Source organism: Argentina anserina, chromosome 3 (genome assembly GCF_933775445.1).
Source record: "Argentina anserina chromosome 3, drPotAnse1.1, whole genome shotgun sequence".
NCBI classification, from domain to species: Eukaryota; Viridiplantae; Streptophyta; class Magnoliopsida; order Rosales; family Rosaceae; genus Argentina; species Argentina anserina.
In genome coordinates this window covers 29397859-29425726 of record NC_065874.1, presented here as the reverse complement: position 1 = coordinate 29425726, position 27868 = coordinate 29397859, and the positions used below count along the sequence as shown (strand labels likewise).

Genomic DNA, 27868 nt, shown 5'->3' with positions numbered 1-27868 from the left:
AAAGAAAAGACCCCATTTTAGTTAGAAAAGAAAAAGAGAAACTATGACGTCTTTGCTCACCGCAATCAAATATCTCTGAACCCAAAAAAAAACACCGTCGTATTTATCTCTCGCTCATTCTACAGTCTCCTCTCTTCTTCCTTAAATATATCATTGTTGTTTCAATTTGTCTCTTCCAAAAAAAAAACCAAAAAGAATCCAAATTCCCAAATGGGATAATCGATTGAGCCCTCAAAGACTCAAGCTTTAGCATATTTCGAATCTCACTGATTCCTTTTCAGCCTCAAAGTGATGATTTTTTCAAGGATTAGTCGCTCCTTATCTCGATCCTCTCGCTCCAAAGTAAAGCTTCTTCAATATTACTGCTTTGATTTTGATACCAAGTTGTGTGTTTTGTTGTTTAATTGGTTTTGGTTGTTATAGAATTTGATTGGTCGGAATGGGCGATCGGCGGCTCTGAACGGTAATGAAGGGTTGTTGGGAGTTGCGGGTTCGGGTTCGTATCTGGGTCGGGCTGATGGGGATTCAGGGTTTATGAGGTTCTATATTGCTTCGGCAATAGGAGCGCATAAGACCCATGTTTCTGATATGAGTTATATTCTAGGCAACCCTAAATTTCTGAGGCTGTTTTCTAGTGAAACCCCAAAGAAAAAGAGTAAGCAAGTTTACATTTTTAACTAATTGCTTTGCTTTTGTTTTGATTTGGTTATTTATGCTTAATGAATGCTATTAGCTATGAAAGATATTGGTGGGAAAATAAATGATGTGTATGTTGTATTGGTGTTTCAGATTTTGAGAACTTTTATCCCAAGGAAAAGAAAGAAATTCCGAAAGGGAATGATCAGAAATCTGAGTCCAAAAGTAAGTTTTTTATCTCTGTTTTTTTATAGCTGGAATGGTGTTATCTTTGCTCATGTGACCGTTGGATCATATCTACTCTACTTTAGAAAGTGCCATTACTAGTTTGTAGTTTTTGTTTGATGGTGGATATTTATCTCAGTGAAACATCGACCGGTGCTGGAATAGTGATTTAGGCTTTTATTAATTCAAATTTTTATAATTGGTGTCGAAATACCCATATTGTCTTGTGTAAAAGAAGTCATTTGCTGCTTTGGCTTCAGTTCATTTCTTGTTTACAAGCAAGCATTATGTAGGAGTTCTAAACAGTGCCTGAGTTTTTTTTTCACTTAGTTGCTGGTTTGAAGAAGTTATTTGTGGCAATTTTGCTGTTGCTTCTAGAGTTCCAGCCGCAGGATGCTTAGCCCTACACGCATGTCAAGAGTCTGATAATACCCTCCCATTTCCAGGCTATATGTCTGTCTGACTGTTTCTGTAGGAAATAAAGCAGTTTCATTGTAAATTGGATATAATAGGTTGTGTGTTCCTGTAATAATGATATGATTGACTGCAATCCTGTGTATCTTAACTTTACAAATAGGATTCTAGGAGGTAATCCTAAACATTCACGGTAGAATTAGTGGGCATTATTCTTTCTTTTCGAGGTCTTTACATATCGATAAGATTTTCTGCTTGTGTAGTATATCCTTGTTCTCATTCTTCTCTCTCCATCTTGATTTCTCTCCCCTAGCTTAATAGTCTCAATCCTCATTATAAGTTCAAGAATATGCTTTTTAGTTTCATGACATGTTATGTATCTAAAATATCGTCAAGTATATGACCTTGGGTTTTTCTTTAAATGTCAGACGAGTCAGGCACAGATGATCAGGGCAGTTTCCAGGAAACTTTTATAAAGCAGTTCCAGAATTTAGTCCCTTTATTAATGATTGGGCTATTTTTCTCTTCTTTTTCTTTTGGCTCCAGTGAACAGAAACAGGTAATTTTCCATCACACATTTATTATTTATTTTAATATGGTTTATGGATTTTTGGGACTGTAGTGGCATGTTGTATATGTATTTCTTCTTTTGACAACTTGTTAAAGTGTACATATATAAACCAAGGAAAACGCTCTAGAGTCCAGCATTTTTCCTTTTCTCCAGCGCTCTTCCTGTATTGTTTATATAAGAGTTTTAGCAGGACAACCTCCATGCCCTTTAGGAGATGATGTAAAGCTGGTCTTCAGCTCGTCGTACCTATTATCTTTCTTTCCCTAATATCTGGAGAAATATTAAAAATCATTGATTTGAGTTGTTTACTGGTCGGGTCATGGACAAGGTCCTGTATAGTTTACCTTTAGAGATATTATTAATGTAGTTGATGACCAGTATATGCTGGCTATTTCGTACTCATATTCTGGAGTCATTTGTTTGCAGATAAGTTTCCAAGAGTTTAAGAACAAACTTCTGGAACCAGGTTTGGTTGATCATATAGTTGTTTCTAATAAATCAGTGGCGAAAGTATATGTACGTAGCTCACCACGTAGTCACACGAGTGATGAAGTTGTTGAAGGAACTATTAATGGTACCTCTGCTCGTGAAAAGGGGGGCGAGTATAAATACTTTTTCAATATTGGAAGTGTTGAAAACTTTGAGGAGAAGTTGGAGGATGCCCAGGAAGCTATGGGGATCGATTCTCATGACTATGTTCCTGTTACATATGTTTCTGAAATGGTTTGGTATCAAGAAGTGATGAGGTTTGCACCAACATTAGTCCTTCTGGGAACCCTCTTGTATATGGGGAGGAGAATGCAAGGTGGATTAGGCATTGGTGGTGGTTCTGGCGGCCGGAGTGGTCGTGGAATATTCAACATAGGAAAAGCCCATGTTACAAAAGTAGATAAAAATGCAAAGAATAAGGTTAGTCTTCTATTGCATATTTCAAATGCTGGTTTTTATTTTTCCTATAGTTCTACCGTGATCCTTTTTGTTCTCCCATTCTTATATTGTTTATTGGTCTAGATCTACTTTAAAGATGTTGCTGGTTGTGATGAAGCAAAGCAAGAGATCATGGAGTTTGTGCATTTCCTGAAGAATCCTAAAAAGTATGAAGATTTGGGAGCCAAAATTCCTAAAGGTGCTCTATTGGTGGGTCCTCCAGGTACAGGAAAGACCCTTCTGGCAAAAGCAACTGCAGGGGAATCTGGTGTTCCGTTCCTGTCTATATCTGGATCAGATTTCATGGAGATGTTTGTTGGTGTTGGACCTTCCAGAGTCAGAAACTTGTTTCAAGAAGCAAGGCAATGTGCTCCTAGTATCATATTTATTGATGAGATTGATGCTATTGGTCGAGCAAGGGGGCGTGGGGGCTTCTCAGGGTCCAATGATGAGCGTGAAAGCACTCTAAATCAATTGCTGGTAGAAATGGATGGGTTTGGGACTACTGCTGGAGTAGTTGTGCTTGCTGGCACCAATAGGCCTGATATTTTGGACAAAGCCTTACTAAGGCCTGGTCGATTTGACCGTCAGATTAGCATTGATAAACCAGATATCAAAGGTCGTAATCAGATATTTCAGATATACTTGAAGAAACTCAAACTTGATCAAGAGCCATCATATTACTCTCAAAGGCTTGCAGCTCTTACTCCAGGATTTGCTGGAGCTGACATTGCCAATGTTTGCAATGAAGGTGCTTTAATAGCTGCCAGGAATGACAGTTCAATAATTACGATGCAGCATTTTGAGTCGGCTATAGATAGGATAATTGGTGGTTTGGAAAAGAAGAACAAGGTAATGCTTTTCTGTTTCTAGTTTATTTTTAATTATTCTTCATTTCTAAGTAATTTAACTTTTTTTCATTGAGAATTCTACTTAGAAAGAAAGAAAAAACCTACTATATCTGTCCTTGTTAGGACTTGGACCTTTGTGTAATGTCCCTTGTGTCTAGACTTCTTATGGAACTGATCATTACATATCTAATGAAAAATTAATTCATGTATAAGACTACTTGTTACAGTTTGGACTTGGTCGCATGATGTAGCAATACTAGTTTGCCCCTTTTATCTTGGTTCAAATTGGACTTTTGGTGTAGCAGGTTGCTATAGTAATGAGTTCAGATGTGTTGCATGAAGAAATATATGTTTTAGAAGAAAAGGATATGAGTATTTAATCATTTATCTTTAGTGGAGTCTTTTTGCATGCTTAATGATCATTAGAGTCCGCCTCCTCTTTGTAAGAAGAAAAGTTGATTCATAGCTTCACTGGTATAAATAGGCTATTCCTAAGGCGATACTGTGCTCCCTGAAGTTTCATTATTTTATGTTTGTTTTTGCTTGTTTTTGACATCTTTTAAATAATCCAAGTTGTCCTCTGTTTACTGCCTTCCAAGTTTATTATGATTTGTCCTCTATCAATCATCTTGACATCATTGTGTCATGCAGGTTATTAGCAAGCTTGAACGCCGCACTGTTGCCTACCATGAGTCAGGGCATGCCGTTGCAGGGTGGTTCTTAGAGCATGCTGAACCATTGCTGAAAGTGACAATTGTTCCTCGAGGTACAGCAGCACTTGGGTTTGCCCAGTACGTACCAAGTGAAAACCTGCTCATGACCAAGGAGCAGCTTTTTGATATGACCTGCATGACCCTTGGTGGTAGAGCAGCTGAACAGGTAGCTACGGAACAGTTTCTTTTCTTCAATAATAAACGCCAGTACTGGGAAATGTTTTATAACAGTTTTGCAACTCATTCCCCAGCTAACAGTGATGTTGAATATGTAATTTATTTGTAGGTTCTGTTGGGAAAAATTTCGACGGGAGCCCAAAACGATTTGGAAAAGGTGACAAAGATGACGTATGCCCAAGTTGCAGTTTATGGGTTTAGTGACAAGGTTGGTCTTCTTTCGTTCCCTCAAAGAGATGACGGGTTTGAGATGTCAAAGCCCTACAGCAGCAAGACTGCAGCGCTTATTGACGGTGAAGTACGTGAATGGGTTGGCAAGGCTTATGCGCATACTGTTGAACTCCTAGAGAAACACAAAGACCAAGTGGCTCAAATTGCAGAATTGTTACTGGAAAAGGAAGTCCTTCACCAAAATGACCTTCTCAAGGTTTTGGGAGAGAGACCATATAAGTCGAGTGAAGTGAGCAATTATGATAGATTTATGGATGGTTTTGAAGATCAAGATGAGAAAACTGTCAAGGCTCCCGTTAGTGTCGGGCCTGAGGACAACGGTTCTTCACCTCTAGAGCCTCAGGTTCTCCCTACTTAATTTGTTGGAGAAGTTGTTTGTAAGTTGTACATTGTAATTGTTATTCCCTTTGTCATTTTAATCATAAACGTCTGTGCTAACTACTTGGCATATTTCTTGTATGGACGAAAATTGTATCATACCACAATCCCTATTTTACTACAGAACTATGTACAAGGTGATTGATTCCAGAGAACATTTCTTAATGTTTTGTGATTCCGTTTTTCATCTAGAATTGCACCTTAAAATATTAGATAAAATATTGGTTATTCTTTACAGTTTTACAAACTCAACAAATTATTTGTTTGAAGTTTTAATTTTAATTAATCACTCTTTATATTTTTCAAATTCGAGCAATCTGGTATTTCCGTTATTTTTTCATTTAATTTGGGTGTTAAGTCCATCTGATTTTTGTTTGCCTAAAAATAACTTAACACTCAAATTGAATGGAAGGATGACGGAATGACCAGATTGCTCGAATTTAAAAGTATAAGGAGTAATCAGTCGAAATTAAAACTTGAAAGAGTAAACTGTCGAGTTTGTGATAGTTTGAATATATTTGTTATGATACAAACTCAAACTTTTCTTAGAATAGTCATGTGTACTTCAACATGAATGGTCGAAGAAAGTTGGAACTGAAAAGCATTTAGAAGTGTCCTTGTTTCTTTATTTCGGCTGTATAGGTTTGAATCGTGTGGAAAGTTGGTCAGTCCAGTCGCATCATATTGTTTCTAGACGATGAGCTACGGGCCAACGTCAAAAGAGGATGGCATGACTGCATCAATATTCATCATTCATGTCCTTGAATATTCATTCTGAATCATATATATATTCTCTCTACACTCTGCATAAATTCATCCCTCGACTCTCGTTCATTTCCACTATTTTTGAAGTTTTAGTTTGTAAAGCGAGTACGATGGAATTTCAAAACCAGTACCAGCAGCCTCAGATGCCAAAATATGAGTGTCTTCTTTTCGGTAAGCCTTTCTTCATTTTCATCCTTGTTAAGTCCCATAGCACACATGCTTATACATATAAAAGATGAATTCACCTAATAGCTTGTGTTTGAAATATATTTATGCTACATTGTGCTGCAGATTTAGATGATACCCTTTATCCCTTGAGCTCTGGTTTGTCTAAGCAATGCACCAAGAACATTGAAGGTACTTGATCCATCACCATGAGAGCTTTCATCAAATATCTACAGTAATTGTTAACTTGGTTATTTGATCTGGTGTGTTTTTCTCAGAATACATGGTTCAAAGACTAGGCATAGAAGAAACCAGAGTCAAAGATGTGAATCAACTACTATACAAGAATTATGGGACATCAATGGCCGGTCTAAAGGTATACATAGATTCTTCACTATTTCTGTAAGATGTTTATCTAACACATTGTGACAATTCCACTCACTTTATACTTGTTCTTTGTCCAGGCCATTGGTTATGATTTTGACAATGATGACTATCACAGGTATCAATTTTCCTCCTTTGTTTTCTCCTTGTATTCATTCATTCGTCGAGACATATTGACAATTTACCAACAGCAACTTACTACACTGTAGGGTAAACACATTAGACATTACATTTTTGCAACCTCACAAATTTCCAATTTTACAGTTTCGTTCACGGAAGATTACCCTATAAGGTACTAAGACCTGACCATGTACTAAGGAGTCTGCTGGTTAGCCTCCCGCATCGGAAACTGGTAAGCTGCAAATTGCATAAAGGAACAATTTGATTGTCTAAGTACTAATTTTCTTCCAGCTTTGATTTCACTGATGATGTTTTTGCATCATGCAGATTTTTTCAAACGGGGATAAGGTCCATGTAGCTAAAACTCTTGGTATACTTGGATTGAAGGACTGCTTCGAAGGAGTCATATGCTTCGAGACCTTGAATCCAACTAACAATAATGAAGCCTCACAGTTCAGGTCAGGCTGCAGAGAATATTTTGACCATTCTAGTTTATTTGATGCTGGATCAGAGCTTCCAGTGACTCCAATAATTTGCAAACCATTTGCAAATGCATATGAAGAGGCCTTTCAGCAAGCCAACGTTAACCCCCAAAGAACTGTAAGACAATTGATGTGAAACCAATGCACTCGTTCCTTTGTTAAACAATGTCATTCCAAATATTCCCAATAAATTAATAATGATAATGATCTTCTTTCAGCTCTTCTTTGACGATAGCATCCGTAACATACAAGCGGGAAAGGAGATGGGTCTTCATACTGTATTGGTAAGTGTAGAAGAAGTAGATCCTTCAGTACTTGAGTAACTACATTAACGTATATCCTCACCAAAATGTGCGCATATCATTCATAGGTGGGCAGCTCCCAAGTAACAAAAGGTGCTGATTATGCAATAGAGAGCATTCATAATATCAGAGAAGCAATTCCAGGTCTCTTCGGAGTTGAAGAAATGAAGATGAACATTCAAAAATTCTCAGATATAATAGCAGTGGAAGCATGAGGCATCAGTGACTGCCTAGCTAGCTTCAAAGACCTCATTGCTAAACAAGCATATTGATAAACATTCAACTACTTAGTAATTCATTTGCATGTATCTTTAATTTGCCTTATTAATGTATTGTTTAGCACTTCAGTGATGTATTAATATTTTTTTTCTCGATTAACATAAAGAACGAGTACACAGATATAGTTGATCGGCTTTCTTAATTTATCCTTGGCTTCAAGATGTGAGACTTTAAATCCAATGAACCATGATGAGGACTCCAATAGATGCAAATGGTTTTCAAATGCAGTATGAAGTAGCCTTTAGAATTAATCCAACCTTGATACGCAAATAACTGAGACTGAAAGCCACACAACGCGTTTACTTGTATACTGTACATGTGCACAACATACTAAGTAGGTGGTTGATTAAGTTACAAGTCTAAAATACTAAAATACATGTTTTTCTTTTGGGTATTTCATACACCCAATTTCTAACCCCATTCTAAACTAAACTCACTTCCGCAATTTTGACAATTAATCTAAACTATTAGGTTTTGTTTTAAGAAAAATTACATAAATTGCCACAATTTAAATCTTCTAACCATAAGTCAACTACTAAAATTAACGTCATAATTAAATATGTTAATTGTAGATCTTTCAATTAGTCCTTTTTTAATTGCAATTATTATTAAATTTGTCATATTGATGTAGTTTTCCTTAGGGCTGGGACCGGTACGGTTCGGTTTGGGATTCGGCCGATACCGATACCGATAATTTATTCAGTTTCGGTTTTGGTTCGGTATCGTAAATTTGAAACTTAATACCGAACCGAACCCGTACATATCGATTTGGGATGGGTTCGGTTCGGTAAAATTGTACACTTTTGCATGTATTTCTATCTATTTATAACTATTAGCTAATGTAAACTAACATTCTAAGTCTTTAAAAGTACAATGTAGACCTAAAAAACTAAAAACAATATTGAAAATGCATATATTTAATATATTTTATACATTCGGTACGAATTATACATATACATTCGGTACGGGACGAAGACATTTTACCGATTCGTCCCGACCCGTCGGTATTCGGTACGGGACGCTCGGTTTCGGTACCATTTTTTCGGTACCAACTCCCACCCCTAGTTTTCCTAATTGAAATAGTTTAATAATTTTTATTTTTGGGTAATCTAAACTTTCTATTTTAGTTATTCAAAAAAAAAACTTTCTATTTTTAAAGGTAATGTTTTCATCTTATTTGCCTAAGTAAAAGCTGATGATTTTTACTTTTTCTTTAACTATATACTAGGATTATTTCTATTTTTAGGTATATATATAATACGAGTTAACCATGTATATTAGCTGGAAAGTTTTTATACAATGACTATTCAATAACGTACCTGATTATCAAACTTTGTTCTTTGTATGATACATTGATACCTGAATAATAGATTTTTTGTTGTCTTTATTAGGTTACTTACTATGTTATACCTATAATTGACGAAGATAACACCTTGCATTTAGGTTAAACTCGAACTTCACTTACATATTAGCTATTTTGTAGGTAAAATTACGAATGTGGTAGTTCAGAGAACTAAAACTACTATCGTACAATTTATTATATGAATCATAGGATAATAGACCCAACAAGAGAAGAGAGAAATCAAAGAACAAAAGACATACCTTATAAGTATACATTTTTGGCGTAAGTAGACAAACACCAGATGTGAGTCTAGAAGTGAAAACAAAATCACTAAAACACAATCTGTCAATTTCTTGATCTAATCACAAACTCTATTCTTTTCTTTCAAAACTGAGATGTTCTTCATAAGCACAAGACCATACTTCTTAATGCATGCTTGCCTAGACAAACATCTTCTCTCCAAATTTTGAAACCATAATTGGATTTTATATATAAAATGGATATTATTGAAATGACTCGATAAAAATATTTTGACATATATAGAGTAATCACCCGAATTTAATAGAATAATCAATTATAAGAAGAAATATGATGAATTTGAATTACAATCAGCAACTATAATCAAAGAAGATTTGTGTACTCATGTTAAAAGGGCAACATAGTCAATATATAATTCATATTAGGTGTAGATTAAACAAGATTATAGGTGTGAATTTAGTTTAAAGAGGGAGCTCCAATATCAGGCTTATCTCTAATTTGCTCTTTTCTTTTTATAAAAATTTCAGTTTTTGAAATTCAGATACCATGGTAAAATTGTGTGATGCATGTGTGTGTGTTTTTTATACTAAACGAAGAGAAAAAGAAACGGTAGCCTACACCAAACAGGGCAAAATTGAGGGCGGCACCGACGGCATGAGGGAACTCTGATTCCCAGAAAATATATGTGTGATTTAAACCATGCACAATGCATCTACATGTTGATTGAGTCTATATATGTACCAACATGTTTAAAGACGCAAACCAACAAATTGACATCGACTAGATGGATTTTGAGATACTGAAAGAAATTAAATTCACTACACGATTAAATTTGAATTATAATATGCTAGTATCTGCTGATAATAACAACCTTTTATATTATAGTGTACCGGTAGCAAAATATATTTAGTTGAATTAGCAGGATGTGGATGTGATCTTGAGGATTCCTGTAATGGCAAGATGATAAACACCAATACATATTTGTGTAATATAGGCATGAACACTTAGATAATCACACTTTCAGGGGCATAAATGAGCATCATGAAATCTGTTTTTTTTATAGAAGCATCATGAAATCTTTGCTCGTTCACAAGATGATTTTTTACATAATTAATTACATATATGTTTCGTTGTAGGCCAGTTGAATTCCTCAAAAATCGTATATTTCTGCTTCATGTATAGTACGAATTGACTACAATACCAAAATACCAAAGAGAAAAATGTTTTTGGATGCCATGTTTATGCATGGCGTAGAATTAAGATTAATAATACTAAATTACTAATCAACAAAAAAAATTAAAAATTTCAAATTGGTCTTCGAATACGAGGCTAATTGTCTCCATTCACTTTCCTCACATTCGGGCCCGAAACCGACAAGTTTATAGAATCAAATCCCAGACCCGTACGAGAGCGACACTTGTCAAATTGAGACGCGGTTTCTGCATTCATGGCAGACACTTAGAATATCTAGCCTCGAAAAGTATGCGACTCCCCATTAACTTGATTTTGAAGTATCATTGAATTGGATCCCATTTTATAAGGGACTCTGGTGCGTCAGCTTCACAGAATCGTCTCTCAATTTCTCCAACAACATTGCCATTTTCTTGGATCTGGAAACATCTGGTAAGGCTTTGTTATCTAGTTCTGGTGTATGTGATGAAGCATTGCTTTGTTTGACTCATAATGGTTTAGTTATTCACAGAGAGGGTTCTCGTTACTGTGTGGTAATCAAGTATCGTTCTTTACACTTGAAATGGTGTTGGAGAAATTAACTTGGGGGTGTTTTTGTTGTATTTGTTTGTATTGTTCAAGCATTGTTAATGGTGTAAGACTAAATTGACTAATAGACTATTAGTTCTTGCCACTGAAATGTTGCTTAAGGATGTGGACTTTTCTGGGTTTTGGTTGATCTGCATTCGTTTAATCGGTTCTTTGAAATAAAGATGGTTAGGTTTGTTGGTTATTTTGTGCTTTGTTTTTAAACTCTTTATTTTTAGATTATACCCAACATTGGAGTTTTCTCCAGTAGATTCTATTTGTTTTGGTTTGGCTGCCATGGATTTGAAGTTGTAAAATGCCAATTGTGGGAGATATCAGGATTTTCAATTCTGTTATGATTGTTGTTGATTGATATCTCTAATGGTTTTTTCGATTTCTCTAGCTTGAAGTTTTTTTTATAACAAGATGGAGAATAAGGATCATTACCAACAAAACCCGGAACCAAAATATGAGTGCCTTCTATTTGGTAAGCCTTTTTTGTGTCCAAATTTTGCTTAGGGTTCAATTTATGGTTGAAAGGAAGAACTACCAACTATTTGTTTTGATCTCCAGATCTGGATGACACTCTCTATCCCCCGAGTTCTGGCATTTCAGCACAAATTACAAAAAATATTCGAGGTAATGCATATTTTATGGTTTTGTTGTTTATAAAAGCTAAGAGAGAAAACAATGGAGAAAGTCTGAGCTCTTGAATTAATGAAGAAGAGTTTGTCAAATTCACAAGTGTCACAGAATACTGACACGTGTGAGTAAGAGAAGCATAACTGATTCAAGATAAGCATAAGCTCAATTAACAGACTAAACAAACTGCGTTAACTGACTAATAACAGACTTAAGATATAAACCTAACAGTTTAAAGCTTGTATGTTATGTGTTCGTGGTTGGAATAAAAGCTCTTTGAATTTCCTTTGTAGAATATATGTGTGATAAGCTTGGCATGGAGGAAAGTACAGTTCCTGAATTGTGTCTTTCGTTATACAAGGATTATGGGACGACAATGGCTGGTCTGAAGGTATGGTGATGATGGTCCGTTCTTCCTGTAGTATTTGTGTGTACAGTAAATGTCTATGAAGTAAGAAACAAGTTTTCAATGTTTGATTTGCCTCATTTTCAGGCCCAAGGCTACAAGTTTGAGTATGATGACTTCCACGGGTACCAATGTCTTCACCATTTTTAGTTTCATCATGTTTATAAACTCAATTATCTTTGGTTGTCACGATAATCATCTTTGCAGTTTTGTTCATGGGAGGTTGCCCTACAATTTGCTCAAGCCTGACCATGTTCTTAGGGGTCTTTTACTTAGTCTGCCTGTTCGGAAAGTAGTAAGTTTCATCTCATCATTATTTCCTCGTTTTTATTTTAATTCTTCTATTCATAATATCATTGGTTTTGCGTCTAGATCTTTACAAATTCGGATAAAAATCATGCGGCTACAGTTCTCAAAAGGCTTGGAATAGAGGACTGTTTTGAGTCAATTATATGCTTTGAGAATCTGAATCCCACCAACCGTCCTAATGATTCTGCCGGTGCAGAAGAAACTGAATTTTTGCAACAACTAAATACCGATACTGAAAGTCTAAGGAGCCCAGTTGTCTGCAAACCATTTGAAAATGCCTATGAAGAAGCATTTAAGATAGCAAACATCAATCCTCACAAAACGGTGAGATCCTTGCACTTAAAAGTCTATCGACAATGTACTTTCATTTATTATCTCCTGATTTTTTGGTTCAATACACTTAAATTAGTTTTTTTCTTCACTCTTCAATTGATTTTGTGTTTACATTTTCCTTCAGTTATTCTTTGATGATAGCATTCGTAATTTGCAAACTGCAAAACAAGTGGGTCTGCAAACTGTATGGGTAAGTACTAAGTTGTTCTAAATACAGGGTGTCTGATTGAGATATTCTGAAATATTGCTATGATTATAGACCTCACCGGCACTATTCATGAATTGGACTGCAGGTTGGCAGCTCTCACCGTATGAAAGATGTGGATCATGCACTGGAGAGCATCCACAATATGAAGGAGGCATTGCCAGAACTCTGGTCTGATCAATCTGAGAATGTTAGATACGCGAGAGAGGTTGCCATTGAGACACCAGTAGAAGCGTAGCTACGCCTGCTTTATAGACATCTGAAAGCATTTCTCCTTGCGTGGAAATGAAAGTAGCTTGTTTCGGAAGTGGACGATGCCCTCTGAGTATCCTATTTTCATTTGCTTTGATATAGTAGAAATGTAATTTGTACTAATCATGCTGGAATAGTTCGACTATCTATGGTAATAAAACTGTTTAGCAGTGTTGACTATTGTATTACGCTTTAAATCTCGGAATGTTTTTATGAAGCTTTCGCTCAATAATATACGGTTGATGGTGTTGTTTTAGTTCTACACAATCTTGTTTATTGAAGTAGCATCTGCACTCACTGTCTGAGCATGTATTCTCAGCATCTACTCCCACCAAAGACCAGTTCGTATTTTCCCCCTGTCTGACCTCCACTTTAAAGGTGGGAGTTTTTTGTTAACAAAACATGTGAGAACATAGATATAGTTTCGAATATGAGACCATGAGCATAAGATTGCTTTGGATGTTTCCAAAAGATAAATAAAATTTAAATCATAATTATAAAGAAGGTGCCAAGTCAATTCAGGATGGATATCTACATAATGTCAAAAGGAGAGATGTGCAGGAATATTCTGCATTTGGTCCTTCCTCTGCAAAATCACTTGACCTATTTGTCTTGATAAAGAATATATGAAAGAAGTGCCTTCATTACCCCGCTTTGCGATGAAGACTAATGCCTAATCTTAACCTTTCAGAGAATGCTTCTTTCCTGTGAATGCTTGGAATTTTGTCTCTTTTTCATCTTCTGCCTTCTCAGATGACTCTTTTGTCTTTGGAGCAACCTATTAGTACAAGTACAATTACAACAGATGAGCATCAACATGTGTTCAGAAGAAGGTAGTTTATTTCTTTATTATTATTATTAGTATAATTGAAATAAGGGTAATTTATTAAGAATAAGGGAGAGGAAAAGATACTTTTGGGGCTTCCTTTGTGGGCTGGTTGGGATTTGAACCAAACACGAGCTTTCCAGAAAGTTGGCGTGAAGCAGAAGTTGACGGCTTGGATTCCTTGGTTCCGTTTTCACTCTCTGATTGGTGCTGCTCAAGTACGGGCGAGGAAACTGGTGCAATTGATTCCGTCGAAGGCTTTCCATCTAATCGCCTTGCTGAACCTGTAAAGGGATTGAACCTTGCAACCTTTTGAACTGGTTCTTCTTCAGCTGAAGTACATATGTTAAAAGGGAGGATTAAAAAAAAACACAAAGAAAAAAGGTGTGTATTCTGGTGTGCTCCATTATACGCAAAGTGAATAAAGGTCATTATTTCCTATAACTTATAACCATCTATAAAAAAAATAGATAGTAACCTTCTTGTGTTCTCTTCTTTGCCAGAGTAGATGATGTTGGTTTTTCAGGTTCCACATAATCAAGAGGAGGGGCAAAATCAACCTCACAGTCTGTCTCAATAATACTGATTGCAGATGAGGGTTTTGCTTCAACTATGTTAATGTAATACTTCTTATTGTTATAAGGAACCATGATAGTGTCACCAGTGGTCAAACAAGAGTAGCTCCTCAATGTAGTCTCCAATCTGCCAAAGGAAGACACAAATATAAACAGTTCTACTCAAGTCTCCACTGAAAATGAAGACATCAAAAGAGATAACTAACATGGCTTTGGGATTCGAAATATCAAGGAAGTCCTTGGTGTGGGGTTGCAACTTCACATAGGTTCCCTTTACCAGGCTTTTGTTCTTCACCTGAACAATGTCCCCTTCTTGTAGGAGCATGTTCTCCATCATCTACAAGTAAATACAGGAACATAAAGGAGTAAGAAAGCGCCATCATGTCTGCAATGCTGTCATATCCGTATGGAAAATTGCGTACCCAGTATGGTACATATATGAGGCCCTCATCAGCAACAAATTCCAAGACCCCACAATGAGTAACTCGTCCAGCACTACTATTGTTAAGTTCAAACAACATAGGGTAGTCGACGTGCATAGATGCTGGAGAAGATAATTCATGGTTACATCAACACATGGACGTACATAGATTGAAACCCATTTTGCAAAGGACAGAAAAGTGGGAGAACTATCACTTACCAAGGCGATCGAGAGCTGACGGAGGCATTATAACTGGAAGGAAAAAAGGAATCACATTAGTAATTAGAGAAGTACTGATACTATTATGCCTTTTGAAAGAATAAATATACATATAACAATGCTTTGAAAATTGATAGTCCCGAGTTCGGGCAACATACTTTTATCACCCTTTTCCAGATGTTGCTGCAGAGATCGAGATTCAGATGAATCAGTTTGAGCAATCATTATACAACTATACATTGAAATAATCATTAACTAGGAGACATTTTAGTCAGAACTGAATTGGCAACATAATATCGAGTATCATAAAAGGTAGAAACCTTGTCGATGAATGAGACAGGGTAACAACGATAACTCTGCTCAAAGCCCGAACTGCGAGGGTAGTCATGAGCCTGCAAGATGAAAATAGTCAGACCAGTGAATAAAATCATCAGCCTAAACCATTCAAGACTAAAGTACGAACAAAAATTGGTATTTCTCTCGACTGATAGCAAACTAAACTCATCTCAGACACTGAAGTTTCGACTCTAACTAGCCAACCCAATCATACAAACAAGAAAAGAAATCTAAGTTCCTACCTATCAAGTTTAATAAATATCAGAATTCAAGCTAACAACAAATGAATTAGAAACCAAACTGCCAAACAATGCAGAACTCAAAATTCATCTGAATCAGAATTTAAATCAAAAGTACAAAGGATCAGAGAATGGATCATGGAACATACCATACTCACAAAATTGTAAACCTGTCAAAACAAAACCAAAAGACTGATCAGTACTCGGAATCCAAACTTCAAACACAACCCACCAACCATCTTAATAAAACAGACAAAACCCAGAGCTGAAACAGAACAAAGATACAAGGAATCCACTACTGAGTATGAGTCCACGACCAGACAAAAAAGCATTCGGAATCGAACAAGCCAGAAGAAAAAGAAAGCATGTTAATCTAGAAAGTAGAGATTTTGATCAAAGAGAGTTAGGCACCTCTTTGTAATGATTAAGGCTGGGTCTCTTCTTTGCTGCGCTAGCTGGCTTTTGAGCTTTTATAAGTTTTCCCAGTCGTTTTGAAGGAGTTGGAGCTTTTCTCGCAGAACGAGCTTTTATACTATAATAACATTATTGATTTATTTAATTCAAAACGAAAAATTTAATTCATAATTTTGTACCGATAAGATCCGCAACACGTAACTCAAGTGCGAAGTTATAGAGTGAGAACCCATATGTATACGGACATTCTCAAGTAAGGATGCCCTTATTTATTCTTACAGTACGTATCTCTCCAGATAGACCAACGTACGTATCTCTCCAGATTGACCAACGAATATTCGCATCTTCATTGTCTGGTCTTTAGCGTATATTATATCTCTAAATATTTCAACAAATTTAGTTACTGTTGTGTAGTAATAACTGTAATTTTTCACCATAAATATAAATTATTCAAGTTTGTCATAATTTAGTTCGTCAATTAAACCATTCAATATATATATATATAGTGTACTCGATGAGAACAACATCATTCAAAGATATTCAAAATATATAGTGTACTTGATGAGAACAACATCGACATATCAAGAATCACAAACTTTTATTCATTTCACTTAGAAAATACATCTTGATTGTAAGAAATAAAACTACAAGATAACTTTTGACAATACTACTGCCACATAAGATGTTTAAAATAACACAAGTACACTTTAATTCTTTTTCTCAACGAGTGTCATCTGCCCAAACTTGTCCATGACATAATGTCTGTCGAAAGTCTGATTCAAATTAATTTGACTCAAATTATGATTATATCTTTGAGAATATGGCTGGCTCTTTTGTGGAGGCGGTGGGCACTCATCTACATATGTTGAGGCTCCCTTGGACTGTGGAGTTTTTACTTCTTTCTCGGAGGACCACCAATTGTTGCCTTGTTGCGACATATTGGAAAACTAGCTTGAGAAACCTCTTCTAGCTTATAAGCAAATTGTGTTGGGAATATTTTGTGATGAATAGCTACGGGGCTGGGGCTCTTTATATAGGAGTTGTGAACTAGCTAAGCTGCTCTTCCCCTAAATTCAAAAGGAATCCTAATGAAGCTATGGAAAATCTTTTGCCAACCAAAACAGGCATTTATATTGGTATTGGTAAATGTAGTAGGAAACGGGCAGTTGGATATTTTTGTGAATAAATTTATATCTTGGGCCGATAAAGAAGCCCATCAGTAATGAGGGACAAATTTGTCTCTTCCCTCGGCCTACATTATAATTCGTCCCCAAAATAAACCCTTGTTTGCTGAATACTCAAATTTAATAAAAGCGTTATTGGTTTCACGGCGGAAGGGAAACCCAGAGCCGCCGGAGAGAGACGAGTCGAGTTTAAAGTTGCCGCCTTTAGTATTCAATTTGTTCTCTGAGGGAAAACCCAGAAGCTACAATGGCGAAGCGGGAGATTTCGAGCACTCTGAAGAGCTTAAAGGTACAATCTTTGAGCAGCACAGCTATAAAGGCCACTCTTTTAATGTTGTGATTTGGGTTTGAATTGATGCTCAGGTTTGGTTTGTGTTTATAATTTGATTTGGGTCTGGATTAAATTATATGGGTGTCTTCAATTGATTTAATTTAATTGTTTTGGTTATGTAGTTCATGCAAAGGGCGACTCAGAGAGTGGAGAAGGTGAAGAAAGAAGAAGAAGTAGTGGTAGTGAAATCTGATGATGGAGGTTTTAGCTCCCCTGTTACCCAAATAAGAAAGTGGTAATTTTTCTGTTTATTACTTTCTCTTTAATATTAGTTCACTGTGATTAGTTCATTATAAGCTTTAATCCGCCTTCAAATTTGCATGTCCAGCATTAGTATAAATTAAAATTTTCAGTTATTCTTTAACATTTTGTTGTTCTCTGAATTGTCTGAGGTAAGCTAGGTGTTATTGTTGGAAAATTGGAAGTAGGTGGTGATTTAATGGTGGATTACATAGATAAATTATATCATAGGAGAATCAGTTTTTAGACCCAAGCTTTAAGTTTGTATTTTACAAGGGCAAAACGCAACTCAATTTTCAATTTGCTTTCTATTATTTACCCTTATGGGAAGATGTTAGTTATGGTGAAGCCATTGACGACTCAAAGTACATGTCCTAATAATTAAGATAACCATGTATGGAATCCGAAGATGATTCCCTTAGGAAACTGCTATAGGTACTCATCAGTTATTAGACATTTTTCCTGGATTTATGCGATCGGTCGTGTTTCTGGGTGCAGTGTGGTCGTAATGGAAGGTGACCCCAATCCGGGAGCCATTAAAGGGAGAATGTCATTTAACGGTTTCAACCCCTTAATTGATGTGAGTATAAGCTTCTTGTATCCCAATGTTTCCATCCACTGTTAACATCTTGGGGCTTCTTGAATGGCTTCCTTTTTTGCTTGACACAAAAGTTTTCTCCATGCTAGAAACTGAATAACCCCGGTCAGCCAGCAGCCTCTGCGTCTTCTTCTTGCATCCAAAGTGAAAGAGTTTCAAATAGGTTCGTGATTCGAAATTTTCAACTTGCTTTATTTTTTTTTTTCAGGAGACTATTGTCTCTATTTCTGGGATTTTCCAGTCCATTTGGGTTAAGGAAACCTGAGTAGAAAATTTGTTCCAAACATTGGCTTCTGCTTTCCTATCATCTTTCTTTTATTTGCACTTTCACAGAGAAAATGGGTCCTCAATGGACGAAGCAGAGTGCTCAAATATTGACAAATCAAACTGTGAGCCTAATGGTGACCTTAAAAGAAAACAGTCTGAAGTAGTGTCTGAAACACAATATCCAAATAAATCTCCCAAAAATGATCGAGGTCAGTCATCACCAAATATAAGTAAAGGCTCATTCAAGAAACCAAAGGGTGGAAAGCTGGACTACAACATTCTTAGGCCATCAAAGAGTCACACCAAAAGAGGTAGAGACCATAACTAGGTGATTGCATTTAGAATGCTTTGAATCACTTTTGAATTTTGTCATTGTATCTGTAATCTTGTTGTCAAATTACAAAAGCTCAGTATCAGAAGATGTTCGACTTTGGTAACTTATGGATCTGAACTAGTGGCTGAGTCAGAGTTTTCAACATTTTGATGTTAAAGCTCTGAGAAGAATTTGAATTTATTTTTCTTGCGTTTATTTATTTTAAAGTGGAATATAGATCCAGCTGTGACAATTCTTGTTGTGGAATTCTTTATCTTTATAAATTTTACAAAGTTGGCGGATTTTGGGTCCCCATTATATTTCCAGCTACTGGTGCTACATTAATTCAGACGCAGGAAGGATATGTTTGTATGTCACTAATGCATGTCTCAACTTGTCCCTGAAGTTGCTCTTTATTGCTTTAATAGTGTAATAAAGAGATTGTACGTTTGGTAGCAAAGGTTGTTTTATTGTGGATTTATGAGTTCAAACCTGCCAACTTCCAGTTCTTGTGCAAATTATAGTTCCAAGTTATTAATTTAGCTTGATAGTCCCTTGTCCTTTAGGCTTTAGTCCTGTGAAACCATATTTGATGATTTGAATGTTTGGCTTTCTCTTAAGGTACAACACTTCTTTGATATAACTTATGAAAAACTTAGTACGTTTGATGTTATTCAAATTGTGAGGCATAATGTGAGCTATGCCATGGTTTGTGCATCATGTGTAAAGGTGTGGCTAAGACTACTCTTACCATGTGCTTTCTCGTCGATAAAACCCTCAGAGATTATGGGTATAGGTGTATAGCAGTATAGGTCATTCTGGGATGTTGCATTACCATTTCCATGCACTGTCAACCCAATCTATCTATTATGCATGTATTACATTCTTGCATTTGTGCTATATTCCATCTTTTGTTGATTTTCTGTTCGTGAACATAAGCAGCATTATGATGAATCACCAGAATATGTTTTCCCTTGTACATGCTATATATTATGAATTACATTCAGGTGAGAGCAACCTGAGAAGATTCAAAAGCCTACAGTTGTACGCTGCAAAATTCAAAAGCTTCCGGTGATACTGGGGCTCATGGTATACAACATGCGAACTAGGTAGGAAACTTCTCAAGTGTTCTTGAGGGAGTTTAGCATTTCATATAATTACATATAAGATGGAGGACATCCTTAAGATCTGTTATCTAGGTCATGGCTTTATGGACTGTGATTTGGGAGTTGTACTTGAGGGGGTAGGTGGCTTGCTGGATTTGAGGTTAAGTGTTGCATGTGGATTAAGGGCTTGCTTTTATTTGAGCTTTCTGTGTCAAATCCGAGGTCTGGATATTTTGAAGGATAACACATCCTTCAATTCATAAATCAAATAATCTTCAATGGTGGGAGTGTTCACAACATACAGTATATCCTATGGAAGGATAGATGAAATTTTGATACAAAGTTATTTTGGCTTGGCTGATTAGTAGTGATTCTTAAATTGCTCGAAGAGTAATTCTAATGTCTGACAGACTAGTAGTTCAATGTTCTGAAACCACAAATGCCATAAACAGATCTAGTAACTAAACATGAATTGCATCAGCTAATGAACTAGAAGAATATAACTGGATAGCCACAATTGAAAATCCTTGTTAGACTACAATGGATAGTAGCATTGCCTTCTTTACCTATCAACCAGGTCCCCAGCAAGAGCAAGGCATGAGCATTCGGTCTTTTCATCCCTGCACGATCAAGTTTTCCTCTTCCTCGGCAGTAAAGTCCTCATGGTAATCTAACTTGACTATATTCTTTACTTCTGTCAGGATCTCCTGGTTTGACGGTAAGTGCTTGAACCCAGCTCTAGTGTTTCTAACCTGCCACTTACGTTTCTGCGACCTTCACATGCTATCAAATTGATAACATCTCTGCCTAATATCTCCTGTTCGTACAACAACCTCTGTTTATATTCTGTGGGCAAAGTCTCGTCGAACATATCAAACATTAAAGAGAAATGATAGAGTGCCTCCTGGAACCGTATGGTGAAAAAGGGTATATTATAGGTTGACTTTACAAGTCCATGGAGATACCTATCTGGGTTGACTCTCCTGATCAGCTTCAAACATTTATCTGTGTTGTCTGGTAAGTTCCTTAACTGCACAAGCTGTTCACTACTGTCAACTCATCTCTGTTAAGTTTGATATCTTGATGTTGAATGGTTTCCTAATCCCGCGCTATGATGTTGTACTCAAAGCATTGGTTCTATTGCAATAATTCGCAAAGCTTTGTCTCTCCAGTACACTGATATGGGAAATTCAATATCAGTAATATGAATCCCTTTCCGGTTTTCCGCAAGACATTGGATGAGGCCAGGCCATTGGTAGTGGTGAAGCCTTGTTGCTTATTGTGCCGGTTTGAAGATAGTTCTGTTGGCATAGATGTTTGACATCAACTTGAAGTCACATGCTTGGATATATGTCTGGTAAGCGATTAAGATATCAGCAGCTGACATCTTATTAAGGTCAAAGAGATTTGAACGAAGGAACCGCAGCAGCCAAGCGTTCTTCAAGGCCATTGGCCAAGTAATGAGCTACCTTTTGGGTTCCATCACCGTAGGGAGATGATTGCTGTTTCAGTAGTTTATTTGCCGTCCTGTCATAGCTTGCAACTGACATTGCACATTGAGTTAGCAGTGACTAAAAATATACTACGACGAGATTTTTTCTTCACTGTTCTTCACGACCAAATCCCCTCCCCACTATTCAGTTTATAATTTAATTTTTTTTGGGTCTGAAAAATTTGCTGTAAGGTGAAGAGAAGAACATGAGTCGGGCTATGATGAAAAAGCAGTACCTTATCGGACATCTCTGGTGGCTTGGATTCATCAGTGTAAAATGCTGACTGCTCACAGATTCTCCCTTCTAGATAACCGCCATCCTCCCAGTTAGCTCCTTGATTTTTTTTTTTTTTTGAGTTAGTATGATCATTTTGAAAGGAATTCCAACCTAAAACTACTATCATCCCAGTAGTGGAGCTATTACTGATGTGCTTAACGAAATCATCAGAGTTAGCAGAGGTAGGAGTGGCGGCCAATTTGCAGACTCCAATCTGCATTTGATAAGAACAGGTGACTAATTTGACTCCATTTCTCTCTCCATTTAATGACATCGAGAAATAGTTCATTTTTCTTTTACACAAAAGGGCGAAACTGGCTGCACTGAGGACTGGAGGCCATCAGTGTCATGAGTGTCATCCAAAACAACTTTCCTAGCAGAGGTAGGATTCGTGCCAATTTGCAGACATCAATCTCTTGCTCGAGTGTGATCTTTCATTGTTTGATTCTGCGAGCCTCCATCTAAATTTATTGTGACATCTCAATTTATTGAGTTCCCCTAACAATAGAAGGAAATCACAATCACAAATAAACAGAGGAGCAATTGACATTAGACATTCTTTTGTGTTGGCTATACAGCACGGTTATTATGAGATTCAACTAAAATTACACATAGTTGTATACAAACGCCGATAGAAATGAGTATGCGAGTCATTCTAGACCCATGTACCCATTCTACTTGCAAGTAAGGGTTATTCGACCTCTGATCCTTTTTATTTTCTTTTCATGTTCTTGTGATTCTTTAAAAGTTAATGAAGGGCAAAGCAAAAGACAAGTAGCAGGTCCCGCCACTGGGGCTTGGCAAACAAACTTTACAGTAAATTCAGGGCTCCGACGAAACCATGAAACTTGGACTCAGAAAATTAGCAAAACCCAGAAACCAACTTCTTGGGTTCAGGAAATTAATTGAGTATCATCCTCGTTGACGTGGTAAAGCATGCAGCTCAATATGATAACTTGGAGGACTCCCAGAATCCCAGGTGATCTAATCATTTTGTTGATCTTGAATAGGTTTGATTCTTTACTGCCATTACTTTTGCGTTTTGCGATGACAGTACGTTTGCTTGGATTTTGATTGATGGGTTCAGGACCTCAATGGGTTTGTAAGAAATAGCAAAGTATTCAAGCGGGTGGTTCATCTAGAATTTGTGATACTCCTAATCATCATTATTCATCATCATTTGAACGAAAATAATCACTCAACCTAGTGGCTACAGATTGTTATAGTTATTTTATCACTCCTAAAGAGTATGTTGCACTCCTAATCCTAGTAAAGTCTACCCAGAAGAAAAAACCATAACTCATGAGGATTCTTCATCTACATTCTATTCTTAAGGCTTTTTATGTTCACCAGCAAATTTTGACACGGCATCCTGGCAACATATTAGCATATTAACCTTTCTGTTGAATCAACATGGAGGAAGAGCTAACTTGTTATCTAGCTCACTAGCAGATTGGTTGTTAACTTGTTATAGGTTGTATAAACTGATTGTACAAATCCACTAATTTCCTCATGATCTGGTTCCTCCATTACAAATCCATGTCCAGCTACATTGGAATGAAAGTTACAAATCAAAGCAGGAAAGGATTTTTTTTTAGTATAATTCGACTTCAGATTGTTAGTTTTTGTAAGATAAACCGGTAGGTAGTAATTTGACATTGTGAAAACTCCTGCAACAGCATCAAAAGTCTAACAATCCTTCATAGCTTGTATCTCTCAGGCCTTCAACTCTTTCCAGCCCCACACCACCATAACATTTTTGTGTACATCTCTCCCAGATATATAATTCTTTCGAATTCCACCGCCATTGATATTTGCAAGGAGCAATGAACTAAAAATATCAGAGGGCGCAATTAACAGTGTATGATAAAAAGGGTGCCTTTTATTCCCACTGACTAACCATGAATGAGTGAAGTCTTTTGCACCAATTCTCTCACAGTTGTGTTGGTAAAGAAACTTCTAAATGGGATGCAGTAACAAACTAACAAATACCTGGCAAGCGGTAAAAAAATTTCTTCAGCTGATGTCTGCTTACTAATAAGAGGCTAATGTGATAGGATTGTAGTGCAAGCCAAGCCTGCCTCCAATCTCTAAGCCTCAGAAAATGGAGGGAAGCATGATCTCCTATCTGGCTGGGTAGTTTACTCACAGATCAGTGATTATAGGTTGTGAAATTGATTGCAGTGTACAAATCTTACTAGTACCCTATGGCAATTGCTTTAGATCCTTCTGATTGCCTCTTAGGCAGCAACTTTTGATGAACCTCAATTTTCAGATTAGTGAGAATAACAATACTCAGGATCATCATTCTCACCCTGAAAAATTTAATAAACTAAAACATAAACCACATCAAGAATATGCTAAGCAATGGAATACATCAAGTAATAATTTAAACAATAATGCATAGATCTTAGATAGTTTCTTTGTTACAGAGAAACACATAGTTCTAGGCTTCTAGCTATCAAGCAGGTTTCCAGCAAGAAATAGCATTGATTATTCGGCCCTTCCATCCATGCAAGACCCACTGGCCATCTTCATCGACAACGAAATCTTTATGATAATCTGACTTCACCATAGTCCTTACTTTCTTCAAGATGTCCTGATCTATTGGCAACTCCTTGAACCCAGCTCTTTTATTTCTCATCTGCCACTGCTTGTATGTTTCAGGCCTTTCAAGTCTCATTGAACCTTCACATGCTATCGCATTGATAAGATCTTTACCAAATATCTCTTGTTCAAAGAGCAGCCTCTGTTGATCTTCTCTGAGCAAAGTCTCATCAAACATATCAAACAAAGAAGAGAAATGGTAGAGTGCCTCTCGGAACCGTGTGTCAAAGAAGGGTGCATTGTAGGTTCCGTTCACAATTCCTTGTATGAATACATCCGGGTTGATTCTCCTGATCAGCTTCAAAACTGTGTCTCTGGGGCTGTCCAACACTACATCATCTGGTAAGTTCTTTAACCTGTACAAGCAGTTGACAACAGTCACTTCATCTCTGTCGATTTTGATATCCTCATACTGAATGGTTTCCCAATTCTTTGCTATGGCAGTGTACTCGAATGGAACATTGACTCTCTTGCAGTAATTCTGTAGGCGGCGCCCTGTCTCTTCAAGCCCTTCTGAAGGTCGAAAACCTGATTGGGGAAACTCAATTCCAGTAAAGCGAACCATGGGAGGTCCGCCAAGTCTTTTCGAGAGGACTTGGATTAGGCAAGGCCATTGGTACCCATAGAGAATACCAAAATCAATTATGTGAAGCCTTGTTCTCTTCTCTGCCAGCTTGCGAATTGTTTGGTTGGCATAGTAATTTGACATCTTTTTAAAAGGGCATGCTGTGATGTAAGTCTGGTAAGCTTTCAATATAGCAGCAGCTGACAGGTTACCTCTGGAAAAGCAAACAGACTGCTTGTACGATGAAACTGCCGCTGTCAAGCGTTCTTCAAGTCCATTAGACACGTAATGAGCTAATCTTTGAGTTCCATCCCCATAGGGAGATGAGTGCTGCCTTATCAGCTTCAGTTGTTCAGTTGCATTCCTTTTGTCATAGCTTGCAACAGCTTGTGCACATTGAGTGAGCAGTGTCCGTAAATCCACCATTTCCTTATTGTCATCCGGCTTTTTCTTGCCTGTTTTCTTAGCTTTGGATCCTTTTGCCTTGCCGGTACGCTGCAGCTTCCCATTTCCATCTTTGAGCTCAGATACTTGTGGAGTTGGACTTGATTTATGACCCTGACAGAGTAGTACCTGATCAAACATCTCTTCTGGCTCAATTTCATCAGCATAAACCGCCGACTGCTTGTAGCTCCTCTCTTCATCTACATAATCGCCATCCTCCCGGTAACGATTCTTCTTGCCCCTCGATCCATTTCTTGACTCACTCTCATCCTTGTCTAGACTGAAATTCACATCATCAGAGAGCTGCCTTGCATCCGCAGGAAATGATGAGTTGCCTTCTAGATCTGTAACTCCGCCCTTTCCATTTGGAACCACAGTATCTAGAACCTGTGGGACACAATCGAAATCCGAGTCAAACCAGTTGCTTGCAGCATGAGAACTATCGCTGCTGTGGTTGCTGACATCATCTGGACTCCCAACATTCTGGTTTGTGGAACTGAGATTCTGACCGGATGAAGAGGAATCCTCCTGAACCAGGACATCATACAAGGATTTCTCAGCAGCTCGGAGAGCCAAGCAGTCCTGAAGCATGCAAGGCTTGTTCTCCAAGTCTTCTTCTTCCATGAGCATCTGACTGATAAATCCAAGAATGGCGTTGGAGTCGTCTGGAGAATTCACCCCCTCGGAGCTCATACCCGAAGAGGACGGAGAGGAATCACTATAAGGGTCTGAATATTCTGGAACGAGACTGAGATTGGTGAGTTCATGGTTGGCTTCAAACTGATCAGGAGGGTTGTGATGATCTGGAAAGGATGGGATGGAGTTTTGGTCAAATATGAAATTGTTCATGGAATTGGGGAATTCTTCCAGAAGGGTATCCATGGAGGCCAACAATCTATATAGATTCAAGGAAAGTTTGAACCTTTGAGAATAAAGCGTGTATGAGATTGGAGATGAAAAGGTAAGATTGAGCTGTAAGAGAGACTTGCAGGAGACGTGGAATCTCTCGGAGGCAAGTGCATGCAAAGCTTATATGCAGAGAGGTACTGAGCCGAACTCTGTTTTAACTTCCATTTAAAATAGCCGCCCACTTGGAATACTTAAAGGCTTATAATAGCTTATCAAATCGATAAGGTTGGATTTTGACAATTTTCACCGCATTAAAAATGAAAAAAAAAATTTAAGACTCTTGCATAGTATAGCATATAAAATATAAATGATGTTACATACTTCCATATTCCTATTTTAGGGGCATTTATTCAATGGTCTAGTTTGACAGTTTAGTTTGGACAAAAAATAAATCGTGGCAAAATAGCAAATAAGTGTTTTTCATAAGCATGAGTTTGAACCAAAGATGCCCTATGACCAAGAGCTTTTTTGCGATGTTCGCCGCACATACAGTCTAGTATGTTAAAGTCTCACTTAGTTTACATAGTTTATATTATATAAAAAAACTGCTTAAAACTACTTATACGTAAATTTATTAAATTTCCAAAAAAAAAACGTAAATTTATTAACAAATATGGATTTCATTGAGTAAGAATCAATTAAAATGAGTCTCATAATAGCATAGGAAAGGTACCCAAGCTAATATTGGGGATTTTGGTAAAAAAAAATCAACTTTCTTGAGCTAATTTTGCAGATTTCAAATAGAATCTAAGCTGGGGGAGGACAAACAGATTGATGCATGATTGCATGTTGTTGATTCTGTTGAACAGGGAAACTTGCCCCACAAGCTTGAATTAGTCGCACCTTCGGGGAAATGGAAATGGTCCCTTTTATATATATGGTGGGATGAATAATGCATATGCCATCGCACTTGGGATCAAGTTAGTTGATGCTCTCTTTCCCAAATAAAATAGACATTTGAGTGGTACCAATATAATAGCAGGTCACGATCATATAAATAATGTGAAACTAGCATATATAATTAATGTTAAGCTGCAAGCTTAATTAGAAACCTAATCTGACTAATATAATTTGCTTATTTTCTGCTGATCGAATTTTTTGAAGGATCCAAAGATGTCCTTAAACTTTTTTTTATCATTTTTATTTTTTTATAGCGATACATTTCTTGAGCATAAAAAATGAATACAACGTTGTTTCAGACATAAACACAAGATCAAAATATTTTTAGGACTTTAGGGTTATTGATAGAAGATTTCTCGCTAATAAGAACACTATCATCTGTTTGGATGAGCCTGATCTCATCAAACCTACCCTCTATTGAGTACGCTTAACGGGTAATCGAGTGCGCTAAACGGGTAATGAGTAATTATATATACAATA

General features: G+C 36.9%; 6 protein-coding genes and 1 pseudogene across 8 annotated transcripts; 4 read left to right on the top strand and 3 right to left on the bottom strand.

Moving 5' to 3' along the window:
- The first annotated feature begins 118 nt into the window (after positions 1-118).
- LOC126786824 (ATP-dependent zinc metalloprotease FTSH 10, mitochondrial-like) lies at positions 119-5288 on the top strand. Its single transcript, XM_050512776.1, has 8 exons — positions 119-342; positions 424-655; positions 790-861; positions 1704-1834; positions 2273-2755; positions 2858-3625; positions 4276-4503; positions 4624-5288. The coding sequence occupies exons 1-8, from the start codon at positions 292-294 to the stop codon at positions 5101-5103; spliced, it is 2445 nt and encodes an 814-aa protein (XP_050368733.1). The 5' UTR covers positions 119-291; the 3' UTR covers positions 5104-5288.
- Positions 5289-5954: 666 nt separating this feature from the next.
- LOC126786835 (uncharacterized) lies at positions 5955-7685 on the top strand. Its single transcript, XM_050512788.1, has 8 exons — positions 5955-6059; positions 6180-6245; positions 6332-6429; positions 6518-6555; positions 6702-6789; positions 6885-7157; positions 7258-7323; positions 7410-7685. The coding sequence occupies exons 1-8, from the start codon at positions 5999-6001 to the stop codon at positions 7554-7556; spliced, it is 837 nt and encodes a 278-aa protein (XP_050368745.1). The 5' UTR covers positions 5955-5998; the 3' UTR covers positions 7557-7685.
- A 3005-nt stretch (positions 7686-10690) lies between these two features.
- LOC126786836 (uncharacterized) lies at positions 10691-13308 on the top strand. Its single transcript, XM_050512789.1, has 9 exons — positions 10691-10843; positions 11382-11465; positions 11552-11617; positions 11914-12011; positions 12114-12151; positions 12234-12321; positions 12399-12659; positions 12793-12858; positions 12962-13308. The coding sequence occupies exons 2-9, from the start codon at positions 11405-11407 to the stop codon at positions 13109-13111; spliced, it is 828 nt and encodes a 275-aa protein (XP_050368746.1). The 5' UTR covers positions 10691-10843; positions 11382-11404; the 3' UTR covers positions 13112-13308.
- Positions 13309-13564: 256 nt separating this feature from the next.
- On the bottom strand, positions 13565-16240 carry LOC126786834 (uncharacterized). 2 transcript variants are annotated; one of them, XM_050512786.1, is made up of 10 exons: positions 16153-16240; positions 15891-15911; positions 15487-15558; positions 15325-15349; positions 15167-15199; positions 14949-15070; positions 14733-14863; positions 14430-14653; positions 14039-14283; positions 13565-13903 (listed from the first exon to the last, which is right to left on the bottom strand). In XM_050512786.1, the coding sequence occupies exons 2-10, from the start codon at positions 15891-15893 to the stop codon at positions 13805-13807; spliced, it is 954 nt and encodes a 317-aa protein (XP_050368743.1). In that variant the 5' UTR covers positions 15894-15911; positions 16153-16240; the 3' UTR covers positions 13565-13804. The 2 variants fall into 2 exon arrangements, with proteins under 2 accessions (XP_050368743.1, XP_050368744.1); XM_050512787.1 differs by lacking the exons at positions 15891-15911; positions 16153-16240 and having other exon boundaries at positions 15167-15287; positions 15487-15554.
- Positions 16241-17458: 1218 nt separating this feature from the next.
- On the top strand, positions 17459-19212 carry LOC126786839 (uncharacterized). 2 transcript variants are annotated; one of them, XM_050512790.1, is made up of 5 exons: positions 17459-17628; positions 17793-17905; positions 18409-18490; positions 18598-18671; positions 18842-19212. In XM_050512790.1, the coding sequence occupies exons 1-5, from the start codon at positions 17587-17589 to the stop codon at positions 19101-19103; spliced, it is 573 nt and encodes a 190-aa protein (XP_050368747.1). In that variant the 5' UTR covers positions 17459-17586; the 3' UTR covers positions 19104-19212. The 2 variants fall into 2 exon arrangements, with proteins under 2 accessions (XP_050368747.1, XP_050368748.1); XM_050512791.1 differs by having other exon boundaries at positions 17567-17702.
- A 1551-nt stretch (positions 19213-20763) lies between these two features.
- Positions 20764-22183, bottom strand: LOC126787440 (scarecrow-like protein 14; annotated as a pseudogene).
- Positions 22184-24270: 2087 nt separating this feature from the next.
- Positions 24271-26634, bottom strand: LOC126786828 (scarecrow-like protein 11). Its single transcript, XM_050512780.1, has one exon. It carries the CDS (start codon positions 26459-26461, stop codon positions 24425-24427), a length of 2037 nt encoding a protein of 678 aa, XP_050368737.1. The 5' UTR covers positions 26462-26634; the 3' UTR covers positions 24271-24424.
- Positions 26635-27868: the final 1234 nt, after the last annotated feature.

Excerpts from the sequence above, each read along its gene's own strand:
- LOC126786839 (XM_050512790.1), top strand. The coding sequence starts at position 17,587 with ATGGCGAAGCGGGAGATTTCGAGCACTCTGAAGAGCTTAAAG. Across the intron at positions 17,906-18,408 it reads GTTACCCAAATAAGAAAGTG|TGTGGTCGTAATGGAAGGTG; the intron begins GTAATTTTTCTG and ends TTCTGGGTGCAG. Across the intron at positions 18,491-18,597 it reads GTTTCAACCCCTTAATTGAT|AAACTGAATAACCCCGGTCA; the intron begins GTGAGTATAAGC and ends TCTCCATGCTAG.
- LOC126786834 (XM_050512787.1), bottom strand. The coding sequence starts at position 15,554 with ATGACTACCCTCGCAGTTCGGGCTTTGAGCAGAGTTATCGTTGTTACC. Across the intron at positions 15,071-15,166 it reads GTCAGCTCTCGATCGCCTTG|CATCTATGCACGTCGACTAC; the intron begins GTAAGTGATAGT and ends TATCTTCTCCAG. Across the intron at positions 13,904-14,038 it reads CCACAAAGGAAGCCCCAAAA|GTTGCTCCAAAGACAAAAGA; the intron begins GTATCTTTTCCT and ends TTGTACTAATAG.
- LOC126786836 (XM_050512789.1), top strand. The coding sequence starts at position 11,405 with ATGGAGAATAAGGATCATTACCAACAAAACCCGGAACCAAAATATGAG. Across the intron at positions 12,322-12,398 it reads GTCTGCCTGTTCGGAAAGTA|ATCTTTACAAATTCGGATAA; the intron begins GTAAGTTTCATC and ends TTTTGCGTCTAG. Across the intron at positions 12,660-12,792 it reads ACATCAATCCTCACAAAACG|TTATTCTTTGATGATAGCAT; the intron begins GTGAGATCCTTG and ends ATTTTCCTTCAG.
- LOC126786824 (XM_050512776.1), top strand. The coding sequence starts at position 292 with ATGATTTTTTCAAGGATTAGTCGCTCCTTATCTCGATCCTCTCGCTCC. Across the intron at positions 3,626-4,275 it reads GTTTGGAAAAGAAGAACAAG|GTTATTAGCAAGCTTGAACG; the intron begins GTAATGCTTTTC and ends TGTGTCATGCAG. Across the intron at positions 4,504-4,623 it reads GTGGTAGAGCAGCTGAACAG|GTTCTGTTGGGAAAAATTTC; the intron begins GTAGCTACGGAA and ends ATTTATTTGTAG.
- LOC126786835 (XM_050512788.1), top strand. The coding sequence starts at position 5,999 with ATGGAATTTCAAAACCAGTACCAGCAGCCTCAGATGCCAAAATATGAG. Across the intron at positions 6,060-6,179 it reads ATATGAGTGTCTTCTTTTCG|ATTTAGATGATACCCTTTAT; the intron begins GTAAGCCTTTCT and ends ATTGTGCTGCAG. Across the intron at positions 6,790-6,884 it reads GCCTCCCGCATCGGAAACTG|ATTTTTTCAAACGGGGATAA; the intron begins GTAAGCTGCAAA and ends TGCATCATGCAG.
- LOC126786828 (XM_050512780.1), bottom strand. The coding sequence starts at position 26,461 with ATGGATACCCTTCTGGAAGAATTCCCCAATTCCATGAACAATTTCATA.